This window comes from Dromaius novaehollandiae, chromosome 22, assembly GCF_036370855.1.
Source record: "Dromaius novaehollandiae isolate bDroNov1 chromosome 22, bDroNov1.hap1, whole genome shotgun sequence".
Lineage (NCBI taxonomy): Eukaryota > Metazoa > Chordata > Aves > Casuariiformes > Dromaiidae > Dromaius > Dromaius novaehollandiae.
The window spans coordinates 7,785,549-7,798,719 of record NC_088119.1 but is presented as its reverse complement, the minus strand read 5'-3'; the positions used below and the strand labels follow the sequence as shown (position 1 = coordinate 7,798,719).

The following is a 13,171-nucleotide window of genomic DNA, read 5'->3' as shown; positions in this document are numbered from 1 at the left end:
CATTTTGCCTTAGCCCTCTTTGCACTTCTGAGAACACGGGAGCCTGGTAACGTTAATGAAACGGAGAAGATGGCCCCAGCTGCAGCGGTGCTGGCACAAGTCCCGCTCTCCCAGTTTGCACCCTACCATCCCCACGCCCGTTTGCTCCACCAGGATAAGTCAACGAAGCGCAGCGTCGACGACCCGCATTTTGCTTCAAGGGTCTTCTCATGAGAAAATCAGCCTCAGCAACGTGGCTCTCTACTGTCCAGACGTGGCAAGGTCAACAAGCTCAGCATTAACGGCGCGTTTCTGCAACACCCCACGATGAAACTAAACGCTGGTCCATCCAGTTGCAACGTCTTTTCAGTTCGCAAGCAAGTAGAAAGAAAGAAAACTTGCTCTGAACAAACAAAATGCAGGCAAATTTCATTAGGGTGCTCCTATTAGCTTTGGCAGTGGCAAGCTGTGCTGCTTTTAATGAAATAAAATGAAAAATCTTTACTTGTCTTAATTGCTGCTAAGGGCTTACCATGCTTTGAGCTCAACACTTCAATATCAGCTCTTCCCCGAGAGCTGGACAGGAGGACTTTGAGCAGCACAACAGCTCTATCTCGTGGGACCTCTCCATTAATCACTGAAATGTATCCCGTTTTATTATCTGCCATCAGAGTGTAATGCAATTAGTGCACATTATACATTAGAGATACTTATTAGTCCTTCAATACGTATGGATTTATACTCAAGGCACTAAGAGCCCATTGTATGTATTGTTGCTTCTTTTTCGCCAGTGGCAAGGGATCGTCTCAAGGAGCAGAGCCGAGTTAGCCCTGGCAATCCTGCAGGGATTTCACACTTGCAAAGAGCGAGAGCCTTCCTCCTACCCTTTAAAGTTACCGTTAATTTATCACGTGAAATGGCACACACCGGGCTAACCCGATGCTTGAAAACCTCCTGACCTGCATCCCTCTCAGCGTTACCAGCACGTTTAGCGCAGAGATGTGGAAGAGCACAGGAACTGGCCGCAGCGCCGTACGTGAGCGAGCATGGACCTTGTGCACTCGCCCCTGCAGGACAACTCCACGCTTACCCTCAGCCACACGCAATTAAATTACTTTTCCAAGACAGGCAACGTTATTAGAGACTAGGCACAGCTCAAACTACGTGCATCAGTCCTGAGGGCAGCGCGACGGGTTCCTGAAACGCCGTATGAAACCTGAACCCTAAGCACAGATCTACTCAACAGCTACTGACCTGCTGAGTGAGAAAAGGCTGATTTGTGATTTCATGCTAAAATCCCACACAGCTGCATGCACAGTTTTGGTGCAAAACCACCTAAAATCTAGCACTTTGAGTTTCATTCCGAATTTGGGTATTCTTCCAAACCTGCATCTCAGAAGGAAAACTCAGGAAGCTCTTAACCACTTGCACAAGAACCAAGAGGAGTATTTCTGGAGCCAGAAAACCAAAACACCCACATAATCCAGCTGTATTAATTACTATGGCATGCACAACGGATGTGTCTCATCCACCAGGTTAGTATCCTACGGGCTAATTTTATTTTTATGTAAAATGGGAAGGTAGTGACTTTTCCGAGTTGCTCATTATGGTTCATTATGGCAAGTGCTGCTCTTTTTATAAAACTGGATAGTGACAATTCTCAAGTGTGCTGGCTGCAGTCTCCTACAGCCCAACTGATGACAACCTCTATTACAGCTAGGCCAGCCAAGAAAAGGGGGGGAGGCCAGACAAAAACAGTCGGGCTGAGTGTGAGCAACGGACAGGGAGAATGCTTTCAGCAGCAAGGGCACATGCAACACACACACATTGCAAACAGGGTGGAAAAGCACTATATGGTGACAAGCACTTAATGACTCTGAGGAAGCATATTAAAAAACTAACACTGATTGATATAAAGACGCCTGCTGCTGTAAGATGCTCTACAAAGCACTCACTTGATAGGAATATTGTGCAAAATCTGATAAAACACACAAGGTCCCCATTGGGAGGAGCTATATGATATTTTTTTTCCCCTACTGCAGTCTGTTTGCTACAAAACTCCAGACTTAAAGTGGTAAATTAGTCTGACATTGCTAACAGCTATAGCTGCTTTAATCAGCCGAGTGGCTGTCAGCTTGAGTGGCTATTCAGTTCCAGCAGATACTGTCATGTTTTCCTCAGACCGACTGTAGCGTCTAGGAGACGCGCTGATATGACTTGAAATACAAGTATCTCTCTGATTTTTATAATCATGTTCTAAGAAAAGGGCAGGCAAAATGGAGCAAAGCTTATTGCGATAAACTACTAGTATTGCAAAGTGTCTGTTTCCACTCTTCAGCACAAACAAAGATAACATCGTTAATAGTGATCATTTGGTTTAGAGACTACAAATCTAGCCGTGATTGAATTCTGCTCTCCGTGAGCTAAGCCAGGAACTCAGCTGCTATCAGTACGGAGATTACACATGCATTTAAAGCCCCAAATCACTGCAGCCTGATTCTGTTCCTTATTTTGCTCTCAAAAACACATTTAGTAGGAATATGAGGAACATGATTTCAAAAAGAAGCCAACCGTAAAAGACATTCTCCCTGCTTATCCTTCATCTCCTTATCCTCTACTTCACATTGGCTCTCCCTACTTTTGGAGGAATGGGGGCTGGTTCCTCGCTCCAGACTGAGTTGGCAGGATTAATCTGAAAAAATGTAGCGTAGACATCCCCAGAGTGTAGCTCAGATGTCTGCATCTGAGCTAGTCACCTTAGGGCCTTCTGAGGAACAGTTCATCTCATTCTCAAGGAGACTATTAAATTTGTTGGGTCAGCTGCGTGCCCAGGGAGTGTTTATTTCTTTCCACGACCAACAGAGAGGTCTAAGGTGACCAGCGCAGATGTAGGTATTGACAATGTACACAGATCGAAGTCAGGTGAGATGAATCTCATTCCATGTGCAACCTCATCAAATAAAATGATTAAGATAACAGAATGAAAAGCTTCTGAGATGAATAGGTTATAAACTCTGATTTCTCAGAGAATTTACTTACCTAGGATCACAGAGAAACTTGGTCTTTTCTCCTTCTTCTCTCCAAATAAGCCATTCTCGGAAAGAGGGATGAACAAACATTCGCGTCATATCTCTACGTTTGATAAGAAACATAGAAAGGTTCTCCATCCTCTGCTGAAAGTCATCCCACTCCAAAGTGCCCTCAATGTTACCTGCATTAATGGCCTGAAAAATATGTTCATCTGTTAATGGATGCAGAGATGCCACTGCCACATTCAAGAGAGGCATAACCCGATCAAAGGAAGACTGCGTTGGGAACTTCATATTGCACTGCAACAAGTAAACTTCTGACAGAGAGACCGGGACTACTTTGTAGCTGGAGCTTTTTAGTACTAGGTATCCTTTCTCTATGAGATCAAAAGTGAGTTTTAGGTATAGGTAGGACCCTTGGCTCAAGGTCTTGAGATGAGAACTGAGCTTGCCAAACGTAGTGTTGTCCATTTTGCCATTAAGCGAGATGTTGTTCTGGATCTCTGAGCTGCTGTGTATCCGATGAAGGATATATGCCTGCAGGTCCTGGTCTATGGCTTCGTTCTCTTCCAGTCTATCCAAAAAAATTCTGTGGAAGGGCAACAGCTTAATTATTTCCTACAAAGAAAGAAAAAGAAGTATGTTCATGCTGGAAGTGCTTATTATTCATTAAGTAAACCTAATTCATATTACAGCAGCACCTCCGAGACTCCTTTAAGACCTTTCCAGTCAGGGCAAGCATACGAGATGGCAATTTGTGCCCTCAGGACCTCACCACCTCATCTGTAATCAAGTAGGTTGTGCGAGAAACACGACTGAAATAAAAATGAAGGAGACGGTTCCTGATACCCACAGAAAGGACAGGAACATTCGCATGGAGCAGCGCCCTTGTTATTCTTGCCCCATCCCAACCAAGAATCAGACACGTCATCTGATTTTCGGTCATATCAGAGGCTCATTATGGGGAATGACCTGGGGGCAACCACAGGACAGATTTCAGGCCAGAAGGCATTTTGCTGAAACTGAGGCAAGGAGCGCTGACTCTTGTATTCTTCCATACCACATAGCCACTATTGCGAGGGAAATGCACTGAGACATTAGTACAGGTAATATTTTCCAGGGCAAAATAAATATGTCTATCCATTACAGGATACTGCGGCCAGGGATTCTCCCGTTTGCTAAGCTCGCTAATGCTCACTCATGCAGCTTATGCAGCACAAAAAAAGCATTAAAGATCTCTCCAAGAGAACTCATGTTATGGACCCTCACACTCTGCAAAGTGAGGAGAAATGATTCAATGGAGCTGGGCAATGCAGCTGCAGGAAAAGCAATCAGCTCTCCAAAAAAAATAAGACAGTGAGCACATTGCTAAAGTAAGCCTTGCAATGAAGAACTTTGGGCTGCAAAAGCCCTAATTAAATGAGAAATTAAAGTCACAAGGATGCAATTTACCTACAATTATGAAAAGAAAAAAAAACCCTTCAAAATGGTGTTTCATCTACTCCATTACAGAGCACAAAATAACTGTAGCACAAAACAGCAGACAGCCTGTGCTCTCCTGGTGTCGCGGGGAGCAGCTGCAGCTCCCGGCTCCAAAGGCAGCGCGCGGCAGCTGGCTGGCTCGGCGGAGCTGGAAGCGGCACACGCTCCCTGCTAGGCAGAGCACAGTAAATCAACCTGGGGATCTCAGTAAATATTAGCAGATCTCAGTAAAACTGCCTAATGGACCTCAGTAAAAATGAACTGCGCAGCCCTGTGCTAGCCGAAAAATGGTGAATGATGAAAAAATTGGGCTCAGCTCTGCATTAACTTAGCGCTGCGGATATGCCCTCCGTCCCAGGGGAGCAGCTCGCTGCTCTGAGCTTGCCCCCAGTCGCTCACCTGGTCTCTCTGACGTCCGTACGAACGTTGCTGCAGCTGATTCTGTAAATCAACCAGCTCTACTTGGAAATGCTGGTGTAACCAGCAGCTCTGTGCTAACTGGGGCATTTTGTAGCTCCCCAACTTGTTCCATTGCAATGAACAGTCGAGCCAGCAGACTACGGGCAGCCTAATCCCGTGCTAAACGAGTGATGATGAGCAGCTAAGGCTGAAGGTAACAACCTGTTTAGCTGCAACCTAAGATGAAAATACTTCAGAATAACCCAAACAACATTCAGCTCAGGACTGAGCTGAATTCAGCACCTGCCAAAGATATGCTTAATTGAGCTGAATAATGTCTTGGACTGAGGTTGCCTCCTCCAGACTGCAGCAATCCCCCTCGCAAACTGCGGGGCAGGCAGAAAGGGTATGAGGATGTGCATGCCTCAGCTTCTCCACACTGAGCAGAGCGCGTTTTCAAGTTCTGGTTTGAAAACAAAAGGTCTCAAGCATATCACTGTATCCACTAAAGACCTTTTTGTCAAGGCCCACCATAACAAAGACGCAGTTTTTGTTTTCCAGGACTCTTGGTCTCAATATACCTGTAGACTTGTCCTGACCGTCACAACCAGCTTAAGCCAGGAAGGGAATTTTCCGATCATTTTGCTCAAGAACGAGACTATGGTGTCCCCATAATCTGGCTTGTGGAATTCAGCCTCATTCAAACCATCAATTAGTATGATGAAATCTTCATCGGGGATTTTCCTCTCTGAGATAAACAAGCAGAAAGAGAAAAGCATTTATTTGAATGGCCAGCCACATGACTACGACATACGACAAAGTCACTAGAGTGTTTTAAGGCATCGTCAGATATTGCTAAAGAAAAAACATACAGTAGCAGCATCTCTCTTCTATGGTACATTAACTGCACATACACCCATAGGTACGGCCACACGTAGGCAGGTCCACATGTACACCATTTCAATTATCATTATACAAATCATTATAACTAATGATATATATTCTTGTGGACTGGGATGTTTGACTCAAGTGGTATCCTTTCAAGGGTAATCCTGCCTAAAAAATACAACACTGGCTGGGAAATAGGAGAACTGAGCCTATTGTCGGCATATGCTGCTAATTTGTACCACAGATTTTATTCAGTAAAATGTTTGCTCTCCTTTGTAAGCTACTACAAATAAATCATGCTATTAAAAAGCTTGGCATTCCTGATAGGAGGCTAGCTTCCCTCTTCGACTTCAGATTGCGTCAGGAAATTTTCTATAAAAACCTGAAATAAAATGTTCATCGATGACATGAGTTGTCTCTGTGGTATCCCAAGGAGAACAGAAACGAGTAAAAACTGCACTTTCAGTATTGCTGGACATCAAAAATCTCATATTATTGCCTTACGTTGTCAAGTTGGGCTTATTTCTTCACCTACTGCTAAAACCCGCATGAAAAAAAAAAATCATTATAAATACTTTTTCAGTTAACTCAGTGAGATCACTGGGTATTCCAGAAAATATATTTTATGACTTTCTGAAACCTCGGCGAGAACATTGTGGGAACTTGAGTTTTGCGCACACATCTCACGTTTCTCACAAAGCCTGAGGGAGAGAGGAAAAAGCAGGGAGCAGGGCAAGAACCAGAACTTTCTGCTATATATTATTTAGATTCTTTGAGATTCAGAAAGCATATTTAAGAAACACGAATCTAAGTTTGTCAGTGGCATTCAACATTACCAGCTACGCAATAACTTTGTCCCGGTAGCATTAAAGCTTCAGCAGCACCTTGTAAAAGACCTGCTGATATATTTACAGAGTCTTAAATGTGATATATTTTCAAACCCATTTCCAGACACTGCTCGTTTCATTACAAAACACTTAGCACAGATTAGTTTGCCAGCACTCTCAATCAGCCAGGTTGAAAGATGGGAGTCTTGATCGTTGGCTCCCTCAGAGCTGTGTTGAGCGCAGGACCCACAAGGAAAAAAGGCTTTTATATAAAATTTTTCCATGCCCCAGAACTTGGGACCAGATGGGGGTCAACCTGCTTGGCAAGGGATGCTCTAAATTCAAGGGCTGCAATAGCCACAGAGGATAATCCAACAGATTATTTTCCTTTGGGGCAGTGGCTCCTAAAGCATCCTCTTTCGCCAGGCGTGTTGGTAAGAATTTGGCCATGCTACTCCTACAGTGGCATTTCTCCATGCCAGGAAATTCAACCGCTCTGGCGTTGGGCTGGGTCTACGTGCTCGGTGCACCTCCTAGACCCGTGTGTGCTACATGACGCTGGGCACGGATGTGGCCACCGAGAATACAGACACCTTGTTCTGCAGTACTGACTTGAACAACAGGGCTTCAAATTTGGTTGCAGCTGTATCCGTTTCACTTTGGTTCATGCACTGTGATAGGCAGGGTCATACAGAAAATTATTTGAACTATTTTTTGCAGCCAATAACACACAGTATGCCATTTTAATAAATGCATTTTTGCAGGACAACGGAGTCCTGAGCTCTACAACGCTTTGACAGTTTTCATGGCAACAAGCAACAATCTTAAAATCAGTGACTGTTACTAAGGATTAGTTGCATCTCGCACAGGAAGGAAAGGGAGACGACATCGATGCTGCCTTTGGAAAATCCCTGAAATCACTAACTAGGAAATGGCCTGCTATCGGTTTCCCCAAAAGCTTTACAAAGGATATCCATAGACTTTTATGGTACCAGGTCTTGGGCTGAAAGCTTAAAATTCTCAAGAGCCCACTAAATAACGACAGTTCAAGGGGAGAAAAAAAATCACCCCCTAACAAATAAATCAAAACACATTGTCATAAGCAGAGCTGGGTGTGGAAACGGTTCCTTGCTTTCACCTTCAGAGCTGCGAGGCCAAACTTGGGATGTGGAAGAAACAGAGAAAACAGAAAGTCAAATACACGCTGTCATCAGCGCTTCATCTCCAGACACGGACAGCAGGGAGGAGAAGGGTGGTTAACCCCTCACGTCCAGACAGGCATGACGGCCATACAATGCCTATAAGCAATTCGCAGCTTTGCCAAATCTCATTTTTTTTTCTGCTGCTCTTGAAATTGGGATGCAAAAAAATTAAATCTATTGCTTTATTTGAAGCCCAGATGCAACTAAGCATTAAAAAAAAAAAAAAAGCGTGGGTGGGAGCTCGGGGGAGGTACAGGGAATCTCCGTGCCGGTACCTTTGTGCAGGTTCTCCAAGGGCTCCAGGACTCCCCGGCGGAAGGAGGCCATGGGGTCCTGGACGCAGGAGCGCAGGCTGAGCATGCTCTGCAGGTGCGGCTCCCGCAGCAGCTGCTCCCGGTAGGCGACGAACTGCGGCGAGCGGCACAGCAGGGCTGCCACGTTGTGCACAAACTCCGGCACCAGGCAGGTGTAGGCGTTATCGGCTTGGCAGTAGTGATAAGCGACGACCTAACAGGGAGAAAAAGGAGAAAAACACGCCGTCGTCAGACGTTAGTTGGGCAAATTGTTAAAAGCAGCGTTTTCCGTTTGGTGATTTTATGCATTCGGGCAGGTGAAGTCTTTAAGGATAGCGTGTGTTAACTACTCGCGACAAGGATCCAGATGAATCGGTTGATACAAACAGGCACTGATTCGGAAAAATTACTGGATCTGCCACTTGAGGACTAAACGAAACGAAGCTGTAGCTGTTTGCAGAGACAGACAGTGACAACAACTGACGTCTCCGGAGCGCCGTGCTGAGCACGCAGGGATGGGACTGCGCTCCGAGCTCCGTTTAAGGACTTGGTGTCAGGAATAAACAGCGATTGCTTTCTTAAACTTACTTTTTATTTGCTGTTTACAAATACCAAGCTTTGCAGAGGCAGACGCAGCGTACGAGCTGGACGAGAGCACCTTACAGCGAGGTAGCATCCGCGAACGACAGATTCCCCCGGACAACGCGGGAAGCCAGGCTCACTACACATTACTCATCCGCTGTGACGCAGCTCCTCATTCAGAAAATCGATCCAAAAAAAAAATTTGCTTTGCAAATCTCCCCGCTAACATCCCAAAATGCCTCTGCAAAACAGGGGGCCATGGGCTTCCTACCACCACCGCCGCCATCATCCGGGAAAGCGAGGCTGTGTTTCCACCACTGCAGCCTGGCATACAAATCTCTCAAAACGAAACGTATTTCTGAACTCTGAAATAGTGGAGTACATATCTGAGACCGAGCTCTCTGATGAAATGTGGCCCGTGGCTGCTGGCCACGGTTAAGGCTTTGCTGCTTTCCACCTGCAAAAACCAGCCTTTGGTTGGCAGCAGCATGTGAGCTGGATGGTGGTGGGGTGGCTGAGGTGGCCTCTGAACAGCGACGGTACAAACGATGGTGCTGAGTAATGAAAACACCAAGGGCTCTGGGGTCCTCCAACGTTGTTGGCTCAGGATTGGCTTTTCACGTTAAATAGCACTGTACGAAACTACCGATGGGATAAAATGCAATAATTTCCTTCCAAAGTCAAAATGAGGTGTGATGTATACTGTAATGATAAAGCTGGGCTGTTATTTCAAGCATCAAATCCTAATACTTGTGCTTAAGCTTTAATGGATACCTCCCAATTCGTAACAGCATTTTTGCTACCAGCCAGTTAAAATATAATGTATACTCTTAGAAAAGAGCACTGGGAAAAGTAGTAATAAAGGTAATGACTTCTTTTCACCAATCCTATTTATTTGAGGATTATAACTCATGGATTCCACAGTACAACATTCGGAAGTGACCTTCCCTTGATATCACGCTCCCCAAAATAGAAAGCCAATCGCTACACGCAGATATCTCCCTTTCCATACAACATTTGTGGAGATGCAAACGTAATCTAAGTCCCCTCTTCAGGAGGAATCCAACAAACCAAGTCATGGAAAAGGGGATAAACCTACAACCTACTCCCAAAGGCAGCCGTCACTGCTATATTCCTTTTTCTGGAACAGAGAGACAGTTACAACCCAGCTAATTTAAACCCCTTCAGCTACATTCTTGCTACTTATAATGGATTTACTGGTATATTGACTAAGCCTTAAATAGCATGCTGTTAAATGTTCTGCTTAATAGATGGACCTGAAAATAAACCAGTAAGCCATGAAGATTTGGGGAAGGCAACTAAAGGGAAGACGTTACGATGTGCTCAGAAACGCGACTGCGCCAAAATCCCGTCTTGATGTTATTTATTCTCCGTGACATTTTCTCAATTTTCAAATCACAAAGAGATGCTGCCAAAAGCTGGTGCTGGAAAAGCTGAATCTTGTTAGAAATCAGGCTCCTCGCTTATATAACTTGAGTTGGGGTGGGGGGAAAACAGTTTTCTCATGCTGTGAAAGTTTTTGAGGTTTCAAAAAGTTTCCCTCTTCCACATTTGGGAACGAGGGCAGGATTGCCATGAGGAATGAAGGAAAGGCTTCGGAATAACCAGTGGCTTGGTGAGGAAGGTGCTCACCCAGAACTGGGGAAATGGGTTCAAACCCCGCTCTTTCTCCCCTGTATCAGGTGAATGCCTTTAATAGCTGGCCATTAGCTGCTCCAGGGCAGGTTCCTCTCCCACTGCAGTTATTCTACTTGTATACTTAATTAATAGCTCATGAATCCAGCTGGAGAGAGATCCAGGCTCTCAAACAGTATACAATGCCTACAGGCAACCCTAATGCAAAAGAAGTGGATTAAAACAAAGTAAAGTAACACCTAGATCAAGAGAACTGAGAAGGAAAGCTCACATTCAAAATATATATTTGTTATTTTTGCAAGGTCCAAGAACATAGTTTCAACATGATCTTTCGTAAAGCCAAGTTGAGCGATTCCACGCAAAATACCAAGACGCCAAGGCATCATGTTGTTTATATGAAATAGCAAATGCCAAAAGTTACAAACTTGTATCGCTTCCCTCTTTCTTGCTTTAGGGAGAGCTGCAAACCAATGCACACTCGTAGCACATGTATTTTACCTCGAATGATTCCACATGCTGAAGCACGGGGTCAGGAAAGCGCTCGGCCATCACATGCCATCTATGCAGGCTCCGGGCTGCAGAGCCGGCACATGTTCACATTTTGCAAACGCGTAAAACTCTTGAAAGTTGGAAAAGAGAAGTCACTTCCAAGTGACGCCACTCAAAACGTGGGCTCTGAGAACAGAGATTCTTCTCTTTTGAACACAATTCTTCTGATTCTGCCCCAGTTAAGGCCAAACAGATCCTTGGCAGCTTAGCTTGTGCATCTCTTGGAAACGGAAAAAATAAAGCCAGTGAGGACTGGTCTGCAAGGGCTACTCTCCTAAAATGGGCTGGAGAGCCTAGCTGGCTACCCACCAAAGAGTTATCATGAGCTTTTCAGTAACCATTTTTTTTCCTTTTTTTTTTTTACATTAATTAGGTGTTATAAGGCTTGAGAAATAGCAGACACAGATGAGCCAGAGCACTGCCTCCAGCTGACCATCATTCAGCAGGACCACAACCCCAGCATCTCCTGAGGTGGTGGCAAGGAGCATCTATATCCTCATTTATTCAGAAAAGTCACACGCTTCATCTTCTTAACTGTAGAAGCAGAAACCTCAAAGGAGTATTCACATTCTCTTTAGATGCTAAAACCAGTAAGATTTCATGAGTCTCTTTGCCCAAATTTTCCAATGCCAGCCCTCCTATTCTCTCTTTCTTGCCATGACCATTTCCCATTTCTCTTTCCATCCAGCCTTGCGTAACTCTCACCATTCATATTACCTTTTCTTCTAGCCTCTCATTCTGGTTCCCTTCTCCATTCGCCCGTTCTTGGACATGGGCCTCAGCAACAGCAGCCAATTCCTACAAGCAGAATCTGTGCACCTCTCCTGTAGCTCTTCTCCCCAGGCCAAAATGATTTCCTAAATCATGGACATGTAAACTACACTCTAGATCTTCAAGGCCAACCTACTGATTTCACCTGGTTTGCACCATAGGTCATTTATATTTGCCTAACTTGATATGGGTTTTGGTTCAGCTGCAAAAGTATGGAAGAAATATATGAAGTCAGAAAAAAAAGGGAGATTTCGTCATATAGGTGAGGTCTAAGGAAACGGCTGCTGGAGGAACAAGGAAGACACTCGCCTGCTAAAAGCAGGACAGCTACTCCAAGCGTCATGGAAAATGCCACTAGAACAAGAGGGAGAAAGTTAAATGGATGCAGCAAGAAGAGGAGAAGAGGAAAGGCTGGGAAGCCCAGGGAGCAGGGAAAATGAGCCACAGGGAAGAGACTGTGTGTCACCGATAAAGAACAGAGGGAGAGAAGAGACTGAGCTGTGAGGGAGGGAAAAAAAAAGGGAGAGAAAGAAAGAGAGGGAGGGAGGGAGAGGGAGAACATGACATGCCAGGAGTAGATAACAGCCAGGAACAGTAATATGAGACAGAGGGGAAGGACAGTGTGAACATCAAAGGAGAAAGAGAAAGAGGGGCTGAGGACAGCTCAAGGGAAATAAGTTATTTTTACTTAATAGGACAGGCCAATTTTAAGCAGTTCTCTGGCACTATTTGTGAAAAATAGTATCTTCCACTTAAGCAGCATTCCTCTGACATCACGCCTCTAGCGTGATTTGCCGCAGCCTCCCCCTGTAAAAGCACCATACAGGGAGGCCAGTCCACCTCCGTTTTCTTATACAGATAAACCAGGCTGAAGGGAAGAGCCTCACTCGTCCCCGGCCCTCGTAGAGACTCTTCAGCTCCTCCAGCGCTTCCCTGCTCTTAACAAAGGGCTCCAACATCGTATTTTAACCATGTTTCTGCACCTAATGAGATTTATCGTACAAAATGGCTTCACCTAAATTTAGTGTAATGTTCTCACCTGCCAAAAGGCCATTTGCCAGGCATAATGTTGTCTTCAATAATATAATGGAAATCAGCACGGCTGTATTTTCTCCCTTGCACGTGACCATGCACGTATGTGGTGACCCAGTTTATTGGGAATGTTCATTACTTTTCCGTAGCTGCGTATGCCAGTAAATGCCCTGTAAAGGATGACACCTTAAGGGAAAGAGAGCAAAGGTGGTCCTAGCCACAGGGGACACAGTCCAGGCTTCTTTCTTCGCGCTGAGCTGACCTTGCCTTGGGCTATCCCACCTCTGACCTGCGCTTCCCCGCCGGGCGTTGAGCCCCTTGCCGAAACGCACGGGAGACGTCGGGCGTGCGTTGGGGGTTGGTTCTCAGCACGCACCAGCCTTGGGGGAACGGCCCCCGTCTCATTTTCCTGAGGTGCAGGACCAGCTCTGGAAAGGCGAGGTAGCACTCCAGTGGAGATATATCCAAGTTACACCTTATAC

At 45.2% G+C, this 13,171-nt stretch overlaps 1 protein-coding gene across 4 annotated transcripts in view; it reads right to left on the bottom strand.

The window, feature by feature from the left end:
- Nucleotides 1-13,171, bottom strand: part of TANC2 (tetratricopeptide repeat, ankyrin repeat and coiled-coil containing 2) — a 278,047-nt gene that overhangs the window by 46,825 nt on the left and 218,051 nt on the right. For all 4 annotated transcript variants that reach the window (XM_064524519.1, XM_064524517.1, XM_064524518.1 and 1 more), the window contains 3 exons: nucleotides 8,082-8,313; nucleotides 5,471-5,637; nucleotides 3,019-3,626 (listed from right to left, as the gene is read on the bottom strand). In XM_064524519.1, the coding sequence (XP_064380589.1) occupies nucleotides 3,019-3,626; nucleotides 5,471-5,637; nucleotides 8,082-8,313 (1,007 nt within the window). The remainder of the gene's footprint in view (nucleotides 1-3,018; nucleotides 3,627-5,470; nucleotides 5,638-8,081; nucleotides 8,314-13,171) is intronic.